Source organism: Lissotriton vulgaris, chromosome 5, assembly GCF_964263255.1.
Source record: "Lissotriton vulgaris chromosome 5, aLisVul1.2, whole genome shotgun sequence".
In the NCBI taxonomy this organism is placed as follows: Eukaryota; Metazoa; Chordata; class Amphibia; order Caudata; family Salamandridae; genus Lissotriton; species Lissotriton vulgaris.
This window is the reverse complement of record NC_141693.1, coordinates 227626572-227643339: the sequence shown is the minus strand read 5'-3', so window position 1 is coordinate 227643339 and position 16768 is coordinate 227626572. Positions and strand designations below refer to the sequence as shown.

At 43.2% G+C, this 16768-nt stretch overlaps 1 protein-coding gene across 6 annotated transcripts in view; it reads left to right on the top strand.

Moving 5' to 3' along the window:
• The window catches only part of LOC147710549 (uncharacterized), a 493247-nt gene that overhangs the window by 360270 nt on the left and 116209 nt on the right, over nucleotides 1-16768 (top strand). For all 6 annotated transcript variants that reach the window (XM_086921210.1, XM_086921216.1, XM_086921214.1 and 3 more), the window contains 2 exons: nucleotides 1731-1808; nucleotides 9625-9828. In XM_086921210.1, the coding sequence (XP_086777336.1) occupies nucleotides 1731-1808; nucleotides 9625-9828 (282 nt within the window). The remainder of the gene's footprint in view (nucleotides 1-1730; nucleotides 1809-9624; nucleotides 9829-16768) is intronic.

The window sequence follows — 16768 nt, the reverse complement described above, 5'->3', positions numbered from 1 at the left end:
ATTATCCTGCTTGTGGTTTTTGGTCATCGCACTTAGATTGCTTCAGAACAGCCTGGTTCAGTGGTGTCACAGCTTCTCCTTACCATTAAGCAACCTTGCACAGCCCACAAGAGGGCAGTGCTTTCATAGTGGGTAGGACAGTTTACAGAATAGAGTTTTTATAATTTTCTGTTGGCGAGTGTCTTTCTTTTGTTATGGTATTTTATGCAATCTTAAGAGCATTTGTATAACACATTCCCTCCACCGGTATAGTCCTGAAGTGCATTGGTAATCTGGGCCCCTCTACGGTTTTGGGATTGTCCTTCACTAGAGCCAGCGGTTTGCTTATAATGTAGTTGGTTGTGTTCGTTATTGTAGCCACCAAGCAGTAGTGGAGTGAGTTCGAGGCATTATGGGTAGCAGATGACAAGGCCAAATACAATCCTGGGCTGATTCTTGAACAGCAGAAGATGGCTTCCTGCAAACAGTGATCCTCTTGCACCAGGGCGGTTCATTGAGCACCGGACAGCAGCGCTAATTAGAAACCTTTACATGTGTTATGTTTGCTTTAAGCTATTTCTGTTTCAAATGCTTTATCAAACGGCACGGTGGCGTACGTCTTCATTTTGTGCTGGCATAAGTGTATTTATTTGCGTTGACACGGAGTAAGGGGCAGTCGTTGGAAGATGGGGTACAACCTTCATTGCCATGATATTGAGAAATAGCTATCAAGAGCCTCCTGTGTTTCTGCCACAATACCCCCTTTTTAGGTTTTCACCGTTGTGTGGAAGATCATCCTTGTTATCGAACTGTGGTTTGACATCCCTTAGGCGGTGTCTTGTTATCAGGTGCTATAGACACAAACATTGTGACGGATGGGCAGACACCACTGGACACCTCCACTCTGGATCGTTACCCTGAGGAGACGCGTTGCAAGATGTGTTCTCGACCAGTCCCAACTAGCGCCTGGTTAATGTCACCCCTGTCTGGACCTTCGACTGAACATGTGTTGAGACAGGACGCTTGCAGTGACTCAAGCTCGTTGAGACTGCAGCCAGTGCTATTGCAAAATCATTTCCTGAAGGATGTAGTTGATAGTGTATATTAATGCTCTATTTATTAATTATGAATCAATTCATCTGAGGAGATGTGCTGTTTAGGTATCTCCTACCTGAATGGAACATCTATGCTATAAAACCTATTATGTTGCTCGAGTTGTTTGGGTCTCTGGTCTTGGCCTTTTTTCAGCCTTACATCTCTCAGGTGGGCTTTATACTGTGTCAGATTGCTCCAGACTAAATAGCTAAAAATCACTGCCAACTTCAGAAAATTAAAACCTACCTAACAAACAACCGACCACAGTATTCCTTTGTTCTGAGTCATTCATTCATTCTTTCCCCATCCCTATAGTGCTTAGAGGCATCATACAAGCATGTCCAAGCACCCTTGCAGAGCAAATGAAGGGCAGTGCCATCTCTCACACCAGACAGTGGCAGAACTTGCCTGGGTGTGTCATTCAGAATGTCTAGTTCCTCTGCTGTTCATGATGAGATCCATAATATGCTTCCACAGGGCACGTCATGCCCCTCTCTACCAGTCACCAGAGTGCAGTTCAGGCAATCCTGTGGGTACCCAGCCATAAACCGGTCCAATAGGACAGTGCGACATCCAATGGAACTCAAATGGTGTTGGGGCTCTAGAAGGGAAGCTTACATAACATAACCTTGTATGTTTGTCTTTTTGTTTCCTAGGAAACGAAGCGGTGGATTCGTGGTACAGCGAGAACAAGAACTATAACTTCAAAAAGCCTGGATTTCGGGGAGATACAGGTATAGTCTCTGCATCTGACCATGCAAGAAATTAAAGTTGTTTTGAGTGACAGCTAGATTTTACTTTGAATTTATGTTCTGTACCTGGCAAGTGAATGGTCCCAGGCTTCAGTGACACGGGTACTGCCCGATCACTAGTAGGTGTGTGTTTCAAAAGTGCAGAATGCATGGGTTTTGGTGATACTGGTACTGTGTTGCCTTCCACTCTTGAATATGTGCTTGAAATGTTAACAGTTTATTTTTGTGTCACAAAGGTCCTAGCTTTTAAGATATCTAGAGGATTGATTTTCACAGGCTAAAAATAAAGGCTGTGTTTTTTCTTCAGTGTCCAGCCGGACCTAGAAGTATTTATTTCAAAAAATAGTAAGGATAGGTAGAATAAAGCGAAAACAATTCGCACATCAATAACTGGGCACAAGCCTGTACCAAGTCAAAGGAAAACAATACAAAGGAAAGACAAAGAATTCACAGGCAAACAAGGAGAACAGGGTGGCTTATAATACAATGCAAGAAATTCTTGAATAAGCACAAACCCACAGTAACTGCCGAGAAAGTTAAAAATCATACAACAAGCAGTACTGTAAAACAGTCGACGAACGTTTCGATCCCTATCTCCAATAATACAGTGGGATCATCTTCAGGACTAGAGTTTGACTTTGCCTGATTTGTCAAGTGAGCCTGTAGGGTATAAACAGGAAGAGAAAGAAAAAGAAAAGTTTCTGTACCAATTATTTACAGAATGAGTGCTAAAAAGGCTAAAGTGCTCGTCAACAACCAGTATTGTCATGCAAAATGCAACATGTGCACATGCAGTTGAATCCAAAGGGCACGGATCGCACTGTGCTCGTGTTTGGAGTGCGAGAAAAGGCTTACCGCGTTCATTTTGTGGCATTAGTGCTTAGTGGCGGGAATATAGTGTTGAGTGAGGATTTATCGTAGTGATTGATGCCTGGGGTGAATTAAGGGACCCAGTATGAATGGGTAATTACCACGAGCTGTGCTGGGTGGGCCAGTCGTGGTTGAACAAGGCTTCAATGTTAAACAGTTCCGGTTTATAGTTGATGCCTGTATGGAATTATTAAGGTCAATATTAGCGTATGGCACATAAGTGGCAATTAGAAGAATTCAAATTGAAAACCCATAATTACCGGGTGTCGATTCAGTGGAATGAAATGTTAACGGTGCAGCAACAGCACTACAATATCTAGCCCCATTTTTAGGTTTCCCCTGGCGTCCGCTGCGCAGCAGCGTTCACGCAGGCGAAAACTTTTGAGAAGAGTATGGTGCCTTTGTCACGCCTCTCACTTCCATTGGCTAGCTCCATAAATGGAGGCTAGCCATTGGAAGTGATATCTGTCCGTCATGGTCCGAGGCGATTCGTGGGCGTTCCGGCGAGGTTTTTCTCATCCTGCCCCTTTTCTCACGTCATGCGGCTGTGGGCATGTGTTTTATTTTTTTCTCCCGTGATGTTTCCGTCTTTTTTGGAAGTGCCTTTAGCCGGAGTGGTCGGCGAGATTTACGTTGCCAGGAAGTTGTTGTTATTTTCAATCAGGTAAGCAGCATTTTGTTTATAATTTGGCTCTGTGTTGTGAATGTTTGTGTTTGCACAGTATGCTTGTAACAGATATTTTTTTTATTTGAGATTTATTTTGGCTCGTCTTTTACTCGTCTCGTGTATCCCGTCTTATGTCGTCTCCCCTTTGTGTGTCTCGTTGCTGTGTTTGTGCGTGTATCCTGTCTCGTCTATCCCGTCTCATGTTGTCTGTTTGTTTGTTTTACGTTTTTAGGTTTCGCCTCAGTGTGCCTGTTAACCCGCCCCCCCTCCCGCTGTCCGTGAGCCCGTTCACCCGCCCCCTCCCGCTGTCCGTGGGCCCGTCCTACCCCAATGAAAAGGTAGCAAATGCGTCCACTTCGCATTGAAGCGGGAAGCAGGGAAGAAAGGGAGTTGTTTGACTTGGTGTCTGTTGTGGCAGCTGCTGGCTACCATCAGCCCCGCAGAGCTGCAGTTGCAAGCATCCATGTTGTCTGGTTGTTTGTTTTACGTTTTTAGGTTTCGCCTCAGTGTGCCTGTTAACCCGCCCCCCCTCCCGCTGTCCGTGAGCCCGTTCACCCGCCCCCTCCCGCTGTCCGTGGGCCCGTCCTACCCCAATGAAAAGGTAGCAAATGCGTCCACTTCGCATTGAAGCGGGAAGCAGGGAAGAAAGGGAGTTGTTTGACTTGGTGTCTGTTGTGGCAGCTGCTGGCTACCATCAGCCCCGCAGAGCTGCAGTTGCAAGCATCCATGTTGTCTGGTTGTTTGTTTTACGTTTTTAGGTTTCGCCTCCGTGTGCCTGTTAACCCGCCCCCCCGCTGTCCGTGAGCCCATTCACCCGCCCCCCTCCCGCTGTCCGTGGGCCCGTCCTACCCCAATAAAAAGGTAGCAAATGCGTCCACTTCGCATTGAAGCGGGAAGCAGGGAAGAAAGGGAGTTGTTTGACTTGGTGTCTGTTGTGGCAGCTGCTGGCTACCATCAGCCCCGCAGAGCTGCAGTTGCAAGCGTGACACCCGTTGACGAAGGGGCACTGGGCCTCTCTTCCGGTGGTGTTCGCTTGGTACAGTGATGGTGCTCACAAGACGCTCAGACGTAATAGCATCTCTCTGCCTGGCTGGTCTCCCTCCCTCGCCGAGCAGTGCCTAGATTCCGTTCGGCACGGCTGATTAGCTGACCACCAGCCAATACGAAGGGGCTCCTGCAAATAGTATCCAATAGCGCACGGTTCAGGAAGGGTGCACATCAGAGCAGCCAAGCACACCAGCAGGGGCTTATTTACGCCAGGACCCGTGGGCATGAGGGGTCAACTTCACCTCCATTAGTGCCATTGTTTTATTACAAATGTATGTGAGGGGGCCCATTTTCTTCCTTAAACTAGTGCCCATGAAGCTCTTTCTACATCACTGCCCTCACACCCTTGTTGACAGTCTGCCAGCCCTTCTTTCCATTTCATGGATTGCCTCTTCCGGAAGCCCCACTGTCCATGATGCCTTCATCAAGCCAGGGGCCCGGGTAGAACAGTGACCCTGCAGACAGAGGCTCCAGGTTCAAGTGCCGACTGACCACATGGCCCAGTCTCAATCCGTGTACACAGACCACCAGGATCGGACTGGCCCGATTGGCTGGTCTGACAGATCAGTATAAGGGCCGTTTTTTTTTTAGAAGTTTGTATGCCTATTATGGCGTGATGGGTACATTTTTAGCGATGATCCCCTGCTATTACAACACACATTGGCCGCAGACAACACAGATGCATGCATGGAGCCTCCCATACTTTTTTAAAGAACAGACCAATGTTGCTTTCCTTCAATTTATGATTTTGTGTACACACTTCTTATATTCTTTCCATGAGGCAGTCAAAAGCATTTAAAGTGATTTTCAGTCCGTAGAATAGACTGCACTTTTTTTGTAATGTTCAGGTTAGCACTGTTGTGATTCTGCTACAGTAGTTTGTAAAAAGAGCTTGTACATTTTGTATATTGCCTATTCCTTCTGCATTTTCATTTGTTATACTTTGTAGGTTTCGCCTGGCGTGTGGGGGGGGGCTCTGGGTGTGTGTGTGTGGCTCTGGGTGTGTGTGTGTGGCTCTGGGTGGGTGTGTGTGTGTGGGGCTCTGGGTGGGTGTGTGTGTGTTTGTGGGGCTCTGGGTGTGTGTGTGGCTCTAGGTGAGTGTGGGGCTCTGGGTGTGTGTGTGTGTGGGGTAAGCATGGGCGGAAAATCCGTTTCGCTCGCGGATTTTGCGGATTTTCTGTAAATTCGCAATCCGCGAGATTTGCGAATCTCCCGCAAAATCCGCGAGCAGCGGATTTTGCTCGCACTGTTCGCACTGTTCGCGTGAGTTCGCGCCCCGCGAATAAGTGCAAAATTGCAGAAATACGATCTTAGCAAAACTGAAACTACTTACCAGGTTCAAAAGTTCAGGCTCATCATTAGTAGCCATTTCCTGTAGTGCTTCCTGAGGGGCCCCTCCAGAGTTCAGTTGCCAGTTGAAACTATGATGTGACCCTGCTCTGAACCTCAGAATAGTTACACATATGCCACAAAGGTCCTGAATTACAGCTAAGGGAGACAAGCAGGAGCCAGGCTGGAAGTTCAAATCCATTAATCAGCCCCTAATTCATTATTGTCAGTTGGGGCAGGGCAGGTGTTGTAACTAATTTTGCAACAATGAAAGCACTTAGCAAGTGCAAAAGATCACTAATCAGGAAGCACTAAGGAAGCAGGTGCCAGCTAAAAAAATATTCTGTGACACATTAATCAGCCCCAAATTAATTCAGGTCACTTGAGGCAGGGAAGGTGTGCTTGCGTTGCCACAATAATGTACACTGACTGGACAACCAGAGGGTGCTGTGATGAAACAGAGGGTGGCATGGGTGGGCCAGAGGGTGGCATGAGTAGTCAGAGAGTGGCAGTGGTGACAGAGAGTGGCAGTGATGAAGAAGAGTGTCCCAAACAGGCTGGACACGTAGAAACAACAAGTTCGCGAAACTTGCGACCCGACAGGTAAGTTCGCAATTTGCGACATTGTACAAAACCCTCGCGAACTGGCAGAAACCCGTGCAAACACACAAAAAAAAATCCGCAAATTCGCGAGAATTCGCGGATTTTGCGGATTGCGAGTTTGCAAATCCGCAAAATTCGCGAACGCGAGATTCGCAAAATTCGCCAATGCTTAGTGTGGGGGGGCTCTGGGTGTGTGTGGGGCTCTGGGGGTGTGTGTGGTAGTAATTGCTGTCTGCTGAGCTCGTCCGTAGGGTACAATAGGTCTCACATTGCGAGAGATTAAGCTAATGGCAATATAAATGACAAAACCAACACATAAATTCAAATTTTGCCATTTACAATGCCAATAGCTCTAACTTTTCCAAAGGCGAAACCATTGCATTGTAAATGGTTGTTAGCACTGCAGTCCAGGGAAAGTAATTTAGGTGGGTCAAAACTGCCAAAACACACACCTGTTGCATCTCATCGCTTGCTTGCAATTGTGTCTCACTTAATTCATGAAAAAAGGGGAGAAAGGATGTTGCTGTAGATGAGCGTGGGTTCCCCGCACACTTGCTCAAACCTTGCACCCTAGAAAGTAGGGTCTTGTTAAGGCAAGTCAGATGATGGTTAAGATCTGATAACTGTGTTTTTTGGCAAGATTACAAACTTTTGCATAAACTTGTCCTGTATTTAGGTTTTAGGCCAGCTGTTGACGGTGCTAAACTGGGGATGTTACTTTCTCCTAATCCTCAACAGTGCTTAAATGACAAACAAAGGTTTATTTAGTAGCCCTCCACAGGCCTCACATAATGCAGGTTTGCCAAATACCAGGCCTTCCCACTTCTGATTCTGCCCCTGACTCTTTCTTCTACTACCCTGCACTTCCTTTCTCTTTATGTCACTCTTGCAGATTCTTTATTCATCCTTGTAATTCTGTACCTATTTCCACTTTTTTCTTAGGTCAAAATATAATGGTGAATGATAAGTACTGTCTCAAAAAATGAGTGCTGGTGCCCAGCACCTGCAACCACCGGCACACATTAAGTACTCACACTCTAATGTATTGTGAGGTTCCGATGTTCATCAGTAAAAATCTTCAAGCCATTAGTGCGATATTTTAACTTTCTCATGTAGCAGATTATAGGACTGTGTTTTGCAGGTCCAGAAATTGCCACCCCACCTTACAATTCACTTTGTCCTGAAAGCAGCAATTTCCAGTGTTTTGTAAAGACAGCAATTACAGCCCCTCTTCAAAGAATAGGCGAGCAGGCCTGAAGTACCAGCGATCAGTACGAAGAGGATGTAAGTGCTGGAAAAAGGGAACCATTTCTTTGAGACCGACTGAGGCCTGAAGAAACGGTCTGTCAGAGCAGCGTCAGCCAGGTGTTTGATTGTTCTACCTTTGACCCAAGAAACATTAAAGGTATTCGCAGAATAGGTTCAGAAAAACACAGCCCCGTGTGTCACCATGTGCGTGCTCCTGGGACCAGTGTGTAATCTGCAGGATGCAAGGAATCTCGACTTCATCTTTGCGAGTACAATATAAAGAGCATCCCTTGTGGGGCTAATAGAATTCCATTGTGCGTTATACAAATACATTTAGTGTTATTTACAGCTGTAGGGTTCACGAAAGAGGATGCTAACCAGTGTTCGGGCAGAAGGAATTCGAAGAAATGTCCTGTGTATACATCACTTCACTCTGAAGTGGTACAGAGCACAAACCGTGATGACGAAATAGGTAGGAAGGGTTGTTAATAACTTTCACTTAAATCCACAGGAGCAAACAAATAAGGGAAATAAATCGTAGGCTAATCTTGAGTGTATTCTGTAAAGGTGGGATCGCTCTTTCTCAGGACATGAGAATGAGGTAAACATAGAATTTAAATCCGGCGATGCATAGGTCTGTGTGGTTTCTGGCATGGAGGGTCATGTTCGTAGTAATTTCCCACACTGAAAAATAATTGAAGATGTCTGCTACGGAATTAATTGTAAGTTGCATTTATATAGCGTTTACTAGCCCTGGCGAGGCGTTGAAGCGCTTTTTCGGCGAATAGCACACTACTCCGGAACCCAAAAAGGATAAGTGGTGAATTGGTATGGGGAGACGTGAAATTAGTGGGGCTGCTGTCTATAGACCAGCAAGTTGGCAAGCCAACAGCTGCTCACTGCTCTTATAATTCAAATGTGCCCCCTCTGAATAATGTGATGCGGGGCTTAGAGTGTGAGTAAGAAAGGCCTCCTGGCCATCTGCGGAGGCATTTGGTTGAGCTGGGATGGGAGTGGGAGATCCCCAGTGACAGAGGTTTTCATTCCACACGTCCCTTTAGAGTGAGGCTGAAGATGGCCGGGTACCAGTCCGCTAGGGATGCTCAGGCCTACCGCTATGAACAACAACTCCGGGGAGATATTGAATCCACTACTGGAAAGAGCACACTGTGTGTCACAGTTTGCACAATGAGCTGTGACAGAGCCTTGTTGCTTCACCTGCACTCGAATGAGCTTCTTCCTTCCAAAATGTATTCTGCTAAATCAGACAGCACAATTGTGGATGTGTTTGTTCGTGGGAGAGGCTGTAAAATGTCTAAACTGAGCTGAAGTGTAAACCGGCAGCAGCGGAATTGTGGTGTAAATTACAAATCCAGGCATGAACATACGTCATTCTTTGCACACACTGCATACCACCGACCCTCATTAAGTGCAGAAGCACAGCAAGTACTAAAGAAGCAAGCACACACTCTAATGAAGCGTGGAAAAATAGGGATGAGCAAAGAGACTGTACCAATAGAATTCACTGGCTCTGTAAGGATCGAAGTTAAGTGTGATTCATAGGAGATGTTTGAAAGGTTGGAAGGAATCAAGAGTTGTGCACATGGCGGAACAACGAGGAGGCACCTATCACCTCCCAACTTTAGACCATTACATGAAAGCATGTTTGTCAGTGGCAGCCAATGAACTTTCAAAGTAGTGGGACTTTAGGGCTGAGGTAATCGTGAGTTTACCTTATTCTCAAAAAGGCCTAATATTAAATCTTTTGCTCATAATTTGGACAAAATATCCTGCAATGTTAAGAGTTTGGGGGATTTTATAATCCTTTTGGTGTACTGTCTTTTTTGTGTCTATTAAATTCTCTGTTTTATCTTTGTACATGTTATTACATCTTCTGTACGTTTCTATACAGATTGTGGAGTATAGAACATTGAAAACATATTTTAACTGCTCATTCAAGTGTGTGACTAAAATATAATAAATTGGAAACTTGACAATATGATGCACTCATGAGTTCTTTTTGAACGTTCCTAGGTCACTTCACTCAGATAGTGTGGAAGGACTCCAAGGAATGTGGTGTTGGCATCGCGTCTGATGGCAAAGGTCTCTTCTTTGTGGTTGGCCAGTACAGTCCAGCAGGAAATATCACCAACCCAGGCTACTTCGAGAAGAATGTCCAACCAGCAGTAGCATCTACCAGCAGCAAACCTACCCAAGATAATGATAAATCATCTAGTGGTAAGAAGAAATGACCTTGGTCCAATCTAGAAGAGGGCATTGCAAGCTAAAATCTTAGCCTATCTTTGGCAATTCTGCTGGTGTTAGTCAGACAGCCCAATAAGAGAATAACTGCAACAAGAGAAGAATTACAACAGCACAGTAGGAGAATAAATTGTTCGGTTCACATGTCGAAGCAGCTTATATTTTTTCTTGCTGGTGAATTTGTATAAAAAATTCTGTGTAAGAGAATGCAAAGTGCAGGCTGGGATATACTAGTTTGTGAGTTCTATTTGGGGCAAGATGTATGCTTTCTTCATGGAATGGGAACAACATGTTCAGGTGCATGTTCATATTTAGTGTCTGGTTAATGTTGTAACATTCTATACCTCAGGTAGTCCTTATCTACCCCTTCCCGTCTCCCAGATGGCGCTGAACATGCACTGTAACACATCTTGACAGTCTTCGCAAAAAAGCATTATATGCATTGACTATCCATGTAAGACATAATATATCTCCCCACAGCAGTCAATACTGCAGACCTGCAAATTATCCAAAAAGTGCAGCCCCCCTCTTCCTTGGTCTAAGCATCTGATTTCAGCACCCCAGCACTCCATTTGAGAAGTGAATTTACTTTAAATTTCTCCACTCAGTGAGTCTGGGTATTTTATGTACCTGAATTCTCTGTCGGTGAGTTCATACCAGAAGCCCTTTCCCATTCCCTGGTACTAGGCTGTACTACTCAATATCACGGATATGAATATCCTGATAAGAATATCGTGGACAAAATAATGAAGGCCAAAATATCTAAAGGTAAGTGCATTTAGAGGAAGTATAGATTCACTATTCATAACTCAACATCTACGTACCTTGAAGATATGCCTATCGTCAAGGTATTTCTATGTGAAGTACAGTATAGAAAATCTATACTTACCTTTCGATATTTTGGTATGAGTTTTTAGTTCTTGACATGTCCATACCTCGCTATTCTATCTTTGATATTCACGGGTTGCACCCTGGTACCTGCCTCCTGTATTCCTCTGTACCAGAATGTTCAAATGGTAAAACCAGGCACCTGTTGTTTCCCTACCACCTGTGGGCTCACTGTTATCACCTTATATATTTCACATCTTTGCACTCCCTTGGCTGAATATCATGAAGCACCATGAGTTGTCGCTCTTTTCCTACATGGATAATACTATGTTACAGTGAGAGTGACCGTAGCATGAATCATCACATCACTATAAGCTTCTGCTTTGTGTCGACAAGTTGATGGTGGACAGGTAGCTGCAGAGAAAAACATTTAAAACTACAATATATTATTTGTTACCACCCAATGCACGAGGAAGAAGAAACATTTTCTATCCCTGCTTTTCAGGTTTCACCTTAGAGGCAGTGCATAGCTGAATGGAGTATTAGGTTATTGTTTCACGGAAAAACAAACCACTGCTTATTGCGACGAAAGATGAAGTACTGTGTTGCTATGTACGTGTAGAAAAACAACTCCAATTTCTATAGCCAAGGAAAAAAAAATTATCCCTTCCATATTTTATAGCAACGGGAGAAATAAAGAACAAAATCATTCAGAAAAAATCCCTTTGCCTATGGGATGCTGCCAGGAGATTTATAGGTTTTCCCGCTGGCAGAACTGGAGGTTCTCCCGCTGTGAGGGATCTATGTCCCATTCCCTAGGCAGGACCCTGACCACTCGTGTCTCATGCATTCCGTGCCCAGCAGACCCACCCAGCTGGCAAACCTGCGTCCCCTAGACACCAGTCATACCCTTGTGAGGTGCTCCAGTTTGCCCCTTTCTTGGAATGCTGACGCGGGTCCACCAGGCCTGAAAAATGAGGGAATTGAGAGTGAAGCCTAGATCCCCTGAAGGAGTCAGGATGGCACTGGAATGCAAGTATGTTAAAAATAAATGTGTTCGTGCTGTGTGTGTATTTGTGAGTGTGTTTGATGTGTGTAAGCATATTAGATGTGTGTGGGAGTGTTGTACCTAATGCCCACCCTTGTATATTGCTGTTCTTGGCACAGTGGTGGTAACTCTAGCCAGATTGTGGGCACCCCTGGGATGATACCATTTGTCTGCCTTTTTAAAAAGGCTGGCATTATCCCAACGGTGGCTTTTCTTGACAATTCTGCCATCCGTAGTATGATGCAGTTTGCCCAGGCAGGTAAAATACTGGCTCTACACAACGGTGGTATTTCATGGCAACATGGTATCATCCATGACATGATGACATGAAACCAACCCCATGTAAAATACCGGGGACACTGTGCTTTCATGGTTTAGGAGCATGGGCATCTGTGGCATGGCTCCCATGCATGGTATAATGATGGCTGTGGCATATTTGTGGGCATTTATGCCACACCATGGGCATCCATAGTATGATTGTGCCTATCTTTTGCATAACGCTGATCCTGAGAACTGTGGGCTTTACTAATAATATACCCCTCAAACCCATGACACCATGGAGCGCACTCCTAGCATAATGGAGGTCCTGGCACTGTGGTGGCAATTGTTTGCATTTTGTGGTGATCCATTTTACACAATGGTTCCAAACCATTGCATATTCAAATGTTTACACTGTAGTAGCATAGAGTATTGCAGTTGCCGGGGACTCATGTTCAAAATCAGTTACAAACTTTCAAAGATATTTAGTTTTTTACATTTTTAGATTTTTTGATTTACATTTTTTTATATATAACCTATTGAACGATATATCAGAAAAAAAATAAGTAGCATGAATATCATTACATGCAAATATATATAATTATGCAATTCTATTACACTAACTATCACGAAAAGTACATCAAATAGTCTTCCTGTCTTCTTGTGCAATTGATCAGCCACAAATTAGCCATGCATTATAATTTAGAAAGCCTATTTCTGTACTGCTTTCACAGAATACCAGCCAGCAACTGGTAATGAAGTAGTTTAAACACACAGACGGCGGTGGGAGGAATGCATACACTCACTCGAGGTAGCAATTCAACTCATCATTTTTTTACCCACAATGCCACTTTGGACCCAGACATGCAAATCATTCTTCAACCTGCTTTAATAGGAACAGTCCAGCCACTCCCTGAACCAGAACACAAGCAACCAAAGACTAGTTTGCATAACCAAGATGTATTTTTTGCAGTGCGTAATTCACTGCTTCTGCAAATCTGTATGACAAAAACCACAAAAAATAGTGGACATAAAATTCTCTGAAATAGAAAATATATGTACATAGAAGAAAGCACAATAACTCATCATACAAAGAAGGAAACAAATCATATACCTGCAAATTGTCTTTCAACATGAATACAATAATTATTGAAACCAACATCGCAGAGTGCAGAGATACCCCTGCGGGGGTGATTCAGGCACTATATAAATAAACAAATAAATAAATAAACATCATAAGTTATCAATCTGAATTTGTGATGTTTCTGCCTTTTATCAATTGATGTAATTCATAATGTAAGAAGCTTTCATCATAGTTGGAACGATGATTGTAATTTCAGACATATTTTGGGTATTCATAGCACAATTATGGTACAAGCAGTGTGGTGGTATTTATTGTCATGATATTAGTATTCGTTGCATATCGGAGGAAATGCTTGTTGCAGTGTAGGTATTTAGGTCTACAACAACTGCAGGAATACTGGCCCCTGGCATTACCATGGTAATTCATTGCCTAAAATGGGCATGCACGACATGATGCATAGCTGACTGTGGACAAAGCATGGATAGTGCCAATGCTTGGAAGGGAACAATTTGAATATGTTCATGTTCAAGCCGGCCCAGGGAAGAGAGGAGCCAGTGTAAGTGTAGAAATTTACTAAGCAAGTCTAGTGTACTTGCTTAGCCAATCCTCTCGCCAAAGCCCAGGGCAGATAAGTCTTTGCCTGTGTCCAGGCCTTCAAGCTAGGGTTGGTCATTTGTAAGTGCTTGTTTCAACTAGGAAATGCCCTCCCAAACCACAAAGTCAAAACTTTATAGGTAAATCTTGACATTCTAATGACATGGGGCGTGTACTTTGATTCTGTTAAGTCCTTAAATAAATGAAGATGTTGGGGCATTGCAGTGATATGGGTCCTAAACCTCACAATGGCCTTCATTTAGGCAGCTAAATTGTGCACCATTTGTATCCTTTTCTTTAGAATCCAGAGTAGAGCACATATCCACAGTACAATTCAATTCTCCTAATTGCACTGACAATGATTCCTCATTCTTATTAATGTGATACATGAGACAATTCCAAGATTATTCCCGTTTTTTACACTTTCAACACAACTTGAAATTGGTGTTGGATCACAGTTTTGTACATTGAAACCCCCTACAGAGATATTGAAATTAGTTTGTGTATCATAATATTGTAAGTAAAAACTGCCAGATTTTGTTATCTTGTATGCTTAGTAATTCATAGAAATTAATTCCTTGAGGCTTCAACACCCGCTTCTGTATGCTTCTGAGAAATACTTTGAGTTAATTTGATGTCAACAGCTTGTTTTCTATTAGGTTTCACTATGTGATCTCTTGACGCTCTAATTAACTACTTAAGAGGGTTGATATGCATGATCAAGGCTTTCTACCTTGTGAGCCTTTGTAAGATTTAGTCCAAGGTTAAATAGTACAAACCTTCATGAAGTAGTATTCCAGTTTAAAATATTATGAGTTTGTTTAATATAATCATTACAGAATTCAAAAAACGTATTGGCTAATTTGCAAATAGCGTATTCAGAATAATCAAACTATAATTCTTGCAAGAGGTGTAACATAAGATCTGCCTTTAAAAGAAACTCAAAGAAAGACTTAGTACAAAACAGATAGACAGTTTGATAAAGTCTGTTCAATTCAAGTGTCAGGAAAGCTCAACATATGAATCAATAAACAGACTAGTGCAGAGTCTGCCTTCTAAGGAAACCCCGAAAGAACTGACTATTCCCCAATATAAAGCAGCTTTTATAATGCTTGAGTGCAGACACACACACATTTCTTGGTCGGATATAACATGACTGGGTTGAACCTGCAATGTTGGCAACACATAAAGCAATGCACATTCTAGTAAGCACAATATCTCTAGAGATACCTACTTCCCTAAAGTATCTTATTGGTTAGGCTATGCACAACTAAGAAAACCAATTGATATTTTATGCAACACAGCAATACAAAGGTTTGCTCAACTGATGGATGGCCTACACAGAGCATCATTACAAAACTTTGAAAAATAATAGAGACACATCCTGTACATTGCTTATTTTAAAGAGCACCTCAGTTTAGGCTTCATTTTTGATTATTTTGTTCTGAAATGGAAAAACACACAAGCATACAGAGAAAGAGAAAGGCATTGCTCAGGTAAAATACATGTGCAATATTATTCTGCAAATATGCTTTCAATTCAAACTGACTGAGGCCTAGGAACGCTAACTGAACCTCATCTAAATTAGGTGACATTTCTAATTTTTGAAATCTCGCCTACAGTTCCATGCCATCAACATAGTTGCTGTACTTCATACTCACTGACCTAATAGAATAGTATTACTGGCTATGTTGTCCCAATCGGGAAAAAGACGGGCAGCAGCTGGGCGTCCAGACCCACACAACCTATCTCTATTCACCCTGAAAATTCACAATAATCTAATAAGATATGCTCTTCCCAATATCCAGTGCCAGCGGGTTTGGAGCTACCACCATATATTCAAGAGAAATAAATATTCAAAGTAGAATGATAGTAATCATCATGTTCAGGCGTCCCTAATAAAGCTTATTATCAATGCTTTCAATGGACTCTAAATCTTACTTGCTCCTGCTCTAGTACGAACAGTCCTGCCTGAGCTTCCATGCCAGATCCTTCCAGAGAGCTACACAAACAACTTGTTTTTGCCTTCTTGAGTCTAATCAATGAGGTGAAATTTGTATCCAGTTCAGATCAACAGGCATACGTCTGGACACAGCTGTCCCTATGCCGAGAGCTTCCAGTGAAGGAACCACTGTATAATGCTTCGACATATTGAGTTGATGGATTTCAACCTGACCGTCCGCCTTTATTGAATACAAGAGTGTCCCACAGAATAGGTCTTTTTCACTGCAAATGTGATCCTTGAAACAAGCAGGAGATCTGCCGATCAAAGTTAATGAATTGGTACACAATTATTTAAGATGATGTTGAGAAACAAGACCAGCCTGGTGGGCTAAAAGAAAATCTTCAGATGCGCTCCTGTGAGATATCTATCGATCTATCTATCTATCGATCTATCGATCTATCGAGATGGGGAGGGATATAGATATATATCACAATTGCTCTTAAATGGGGTTTGTTCCAAAGAGTTAGAATCCAGCCACTCGTGGGCAGATAGAAGGCAGCTTGTGGATTTTGAAGCATCATAAACCCTGACTAGTTTTGTTTTACATTCTGTATCACCCCCGTAACTATCGAAAAACAGGCCAACATTTCTTATTAGGCCTGGAAAAGAAAGGGCATTTGCACTAAGAAACAAAGATGACACGCGTGAGCCTTATGACATTCTTCAGGTCACGCAAAAAGGTACCGATTGGAATTTCTGATGGAATCTGTCATCAAGAAAGGACTTACTGCAATTCAAGGTGGCCCCTTGAATTTCTTTTATAGGGAGACAGTACAGCAGTATGTTGTGACTGATGCTTGAGGCTTGGTCAGTGATATATAGGACGAACGTCCTAACTTTGTCTTCATTGGCAATGTCCCCTAAGCAACAAGGGCCTCAATGAGCATTAATTCTGTGCTCCAAGCGGGTGTAAAGCCTGCCTACTTTGGGTCCAGGATGTAGTGTAACTCTGCTTACATTGACAATTGAGTGACTTTGCTACAACTTAGCAGTATATTGGCTCTTTTTTTCAAGTAGGGTAAATTTGAATGTTCATAAAATAGTGGCCTCCTCTTCTAAAGCGAAGTTCGTACCAACGCAGATTTCCAGATGTCATCAG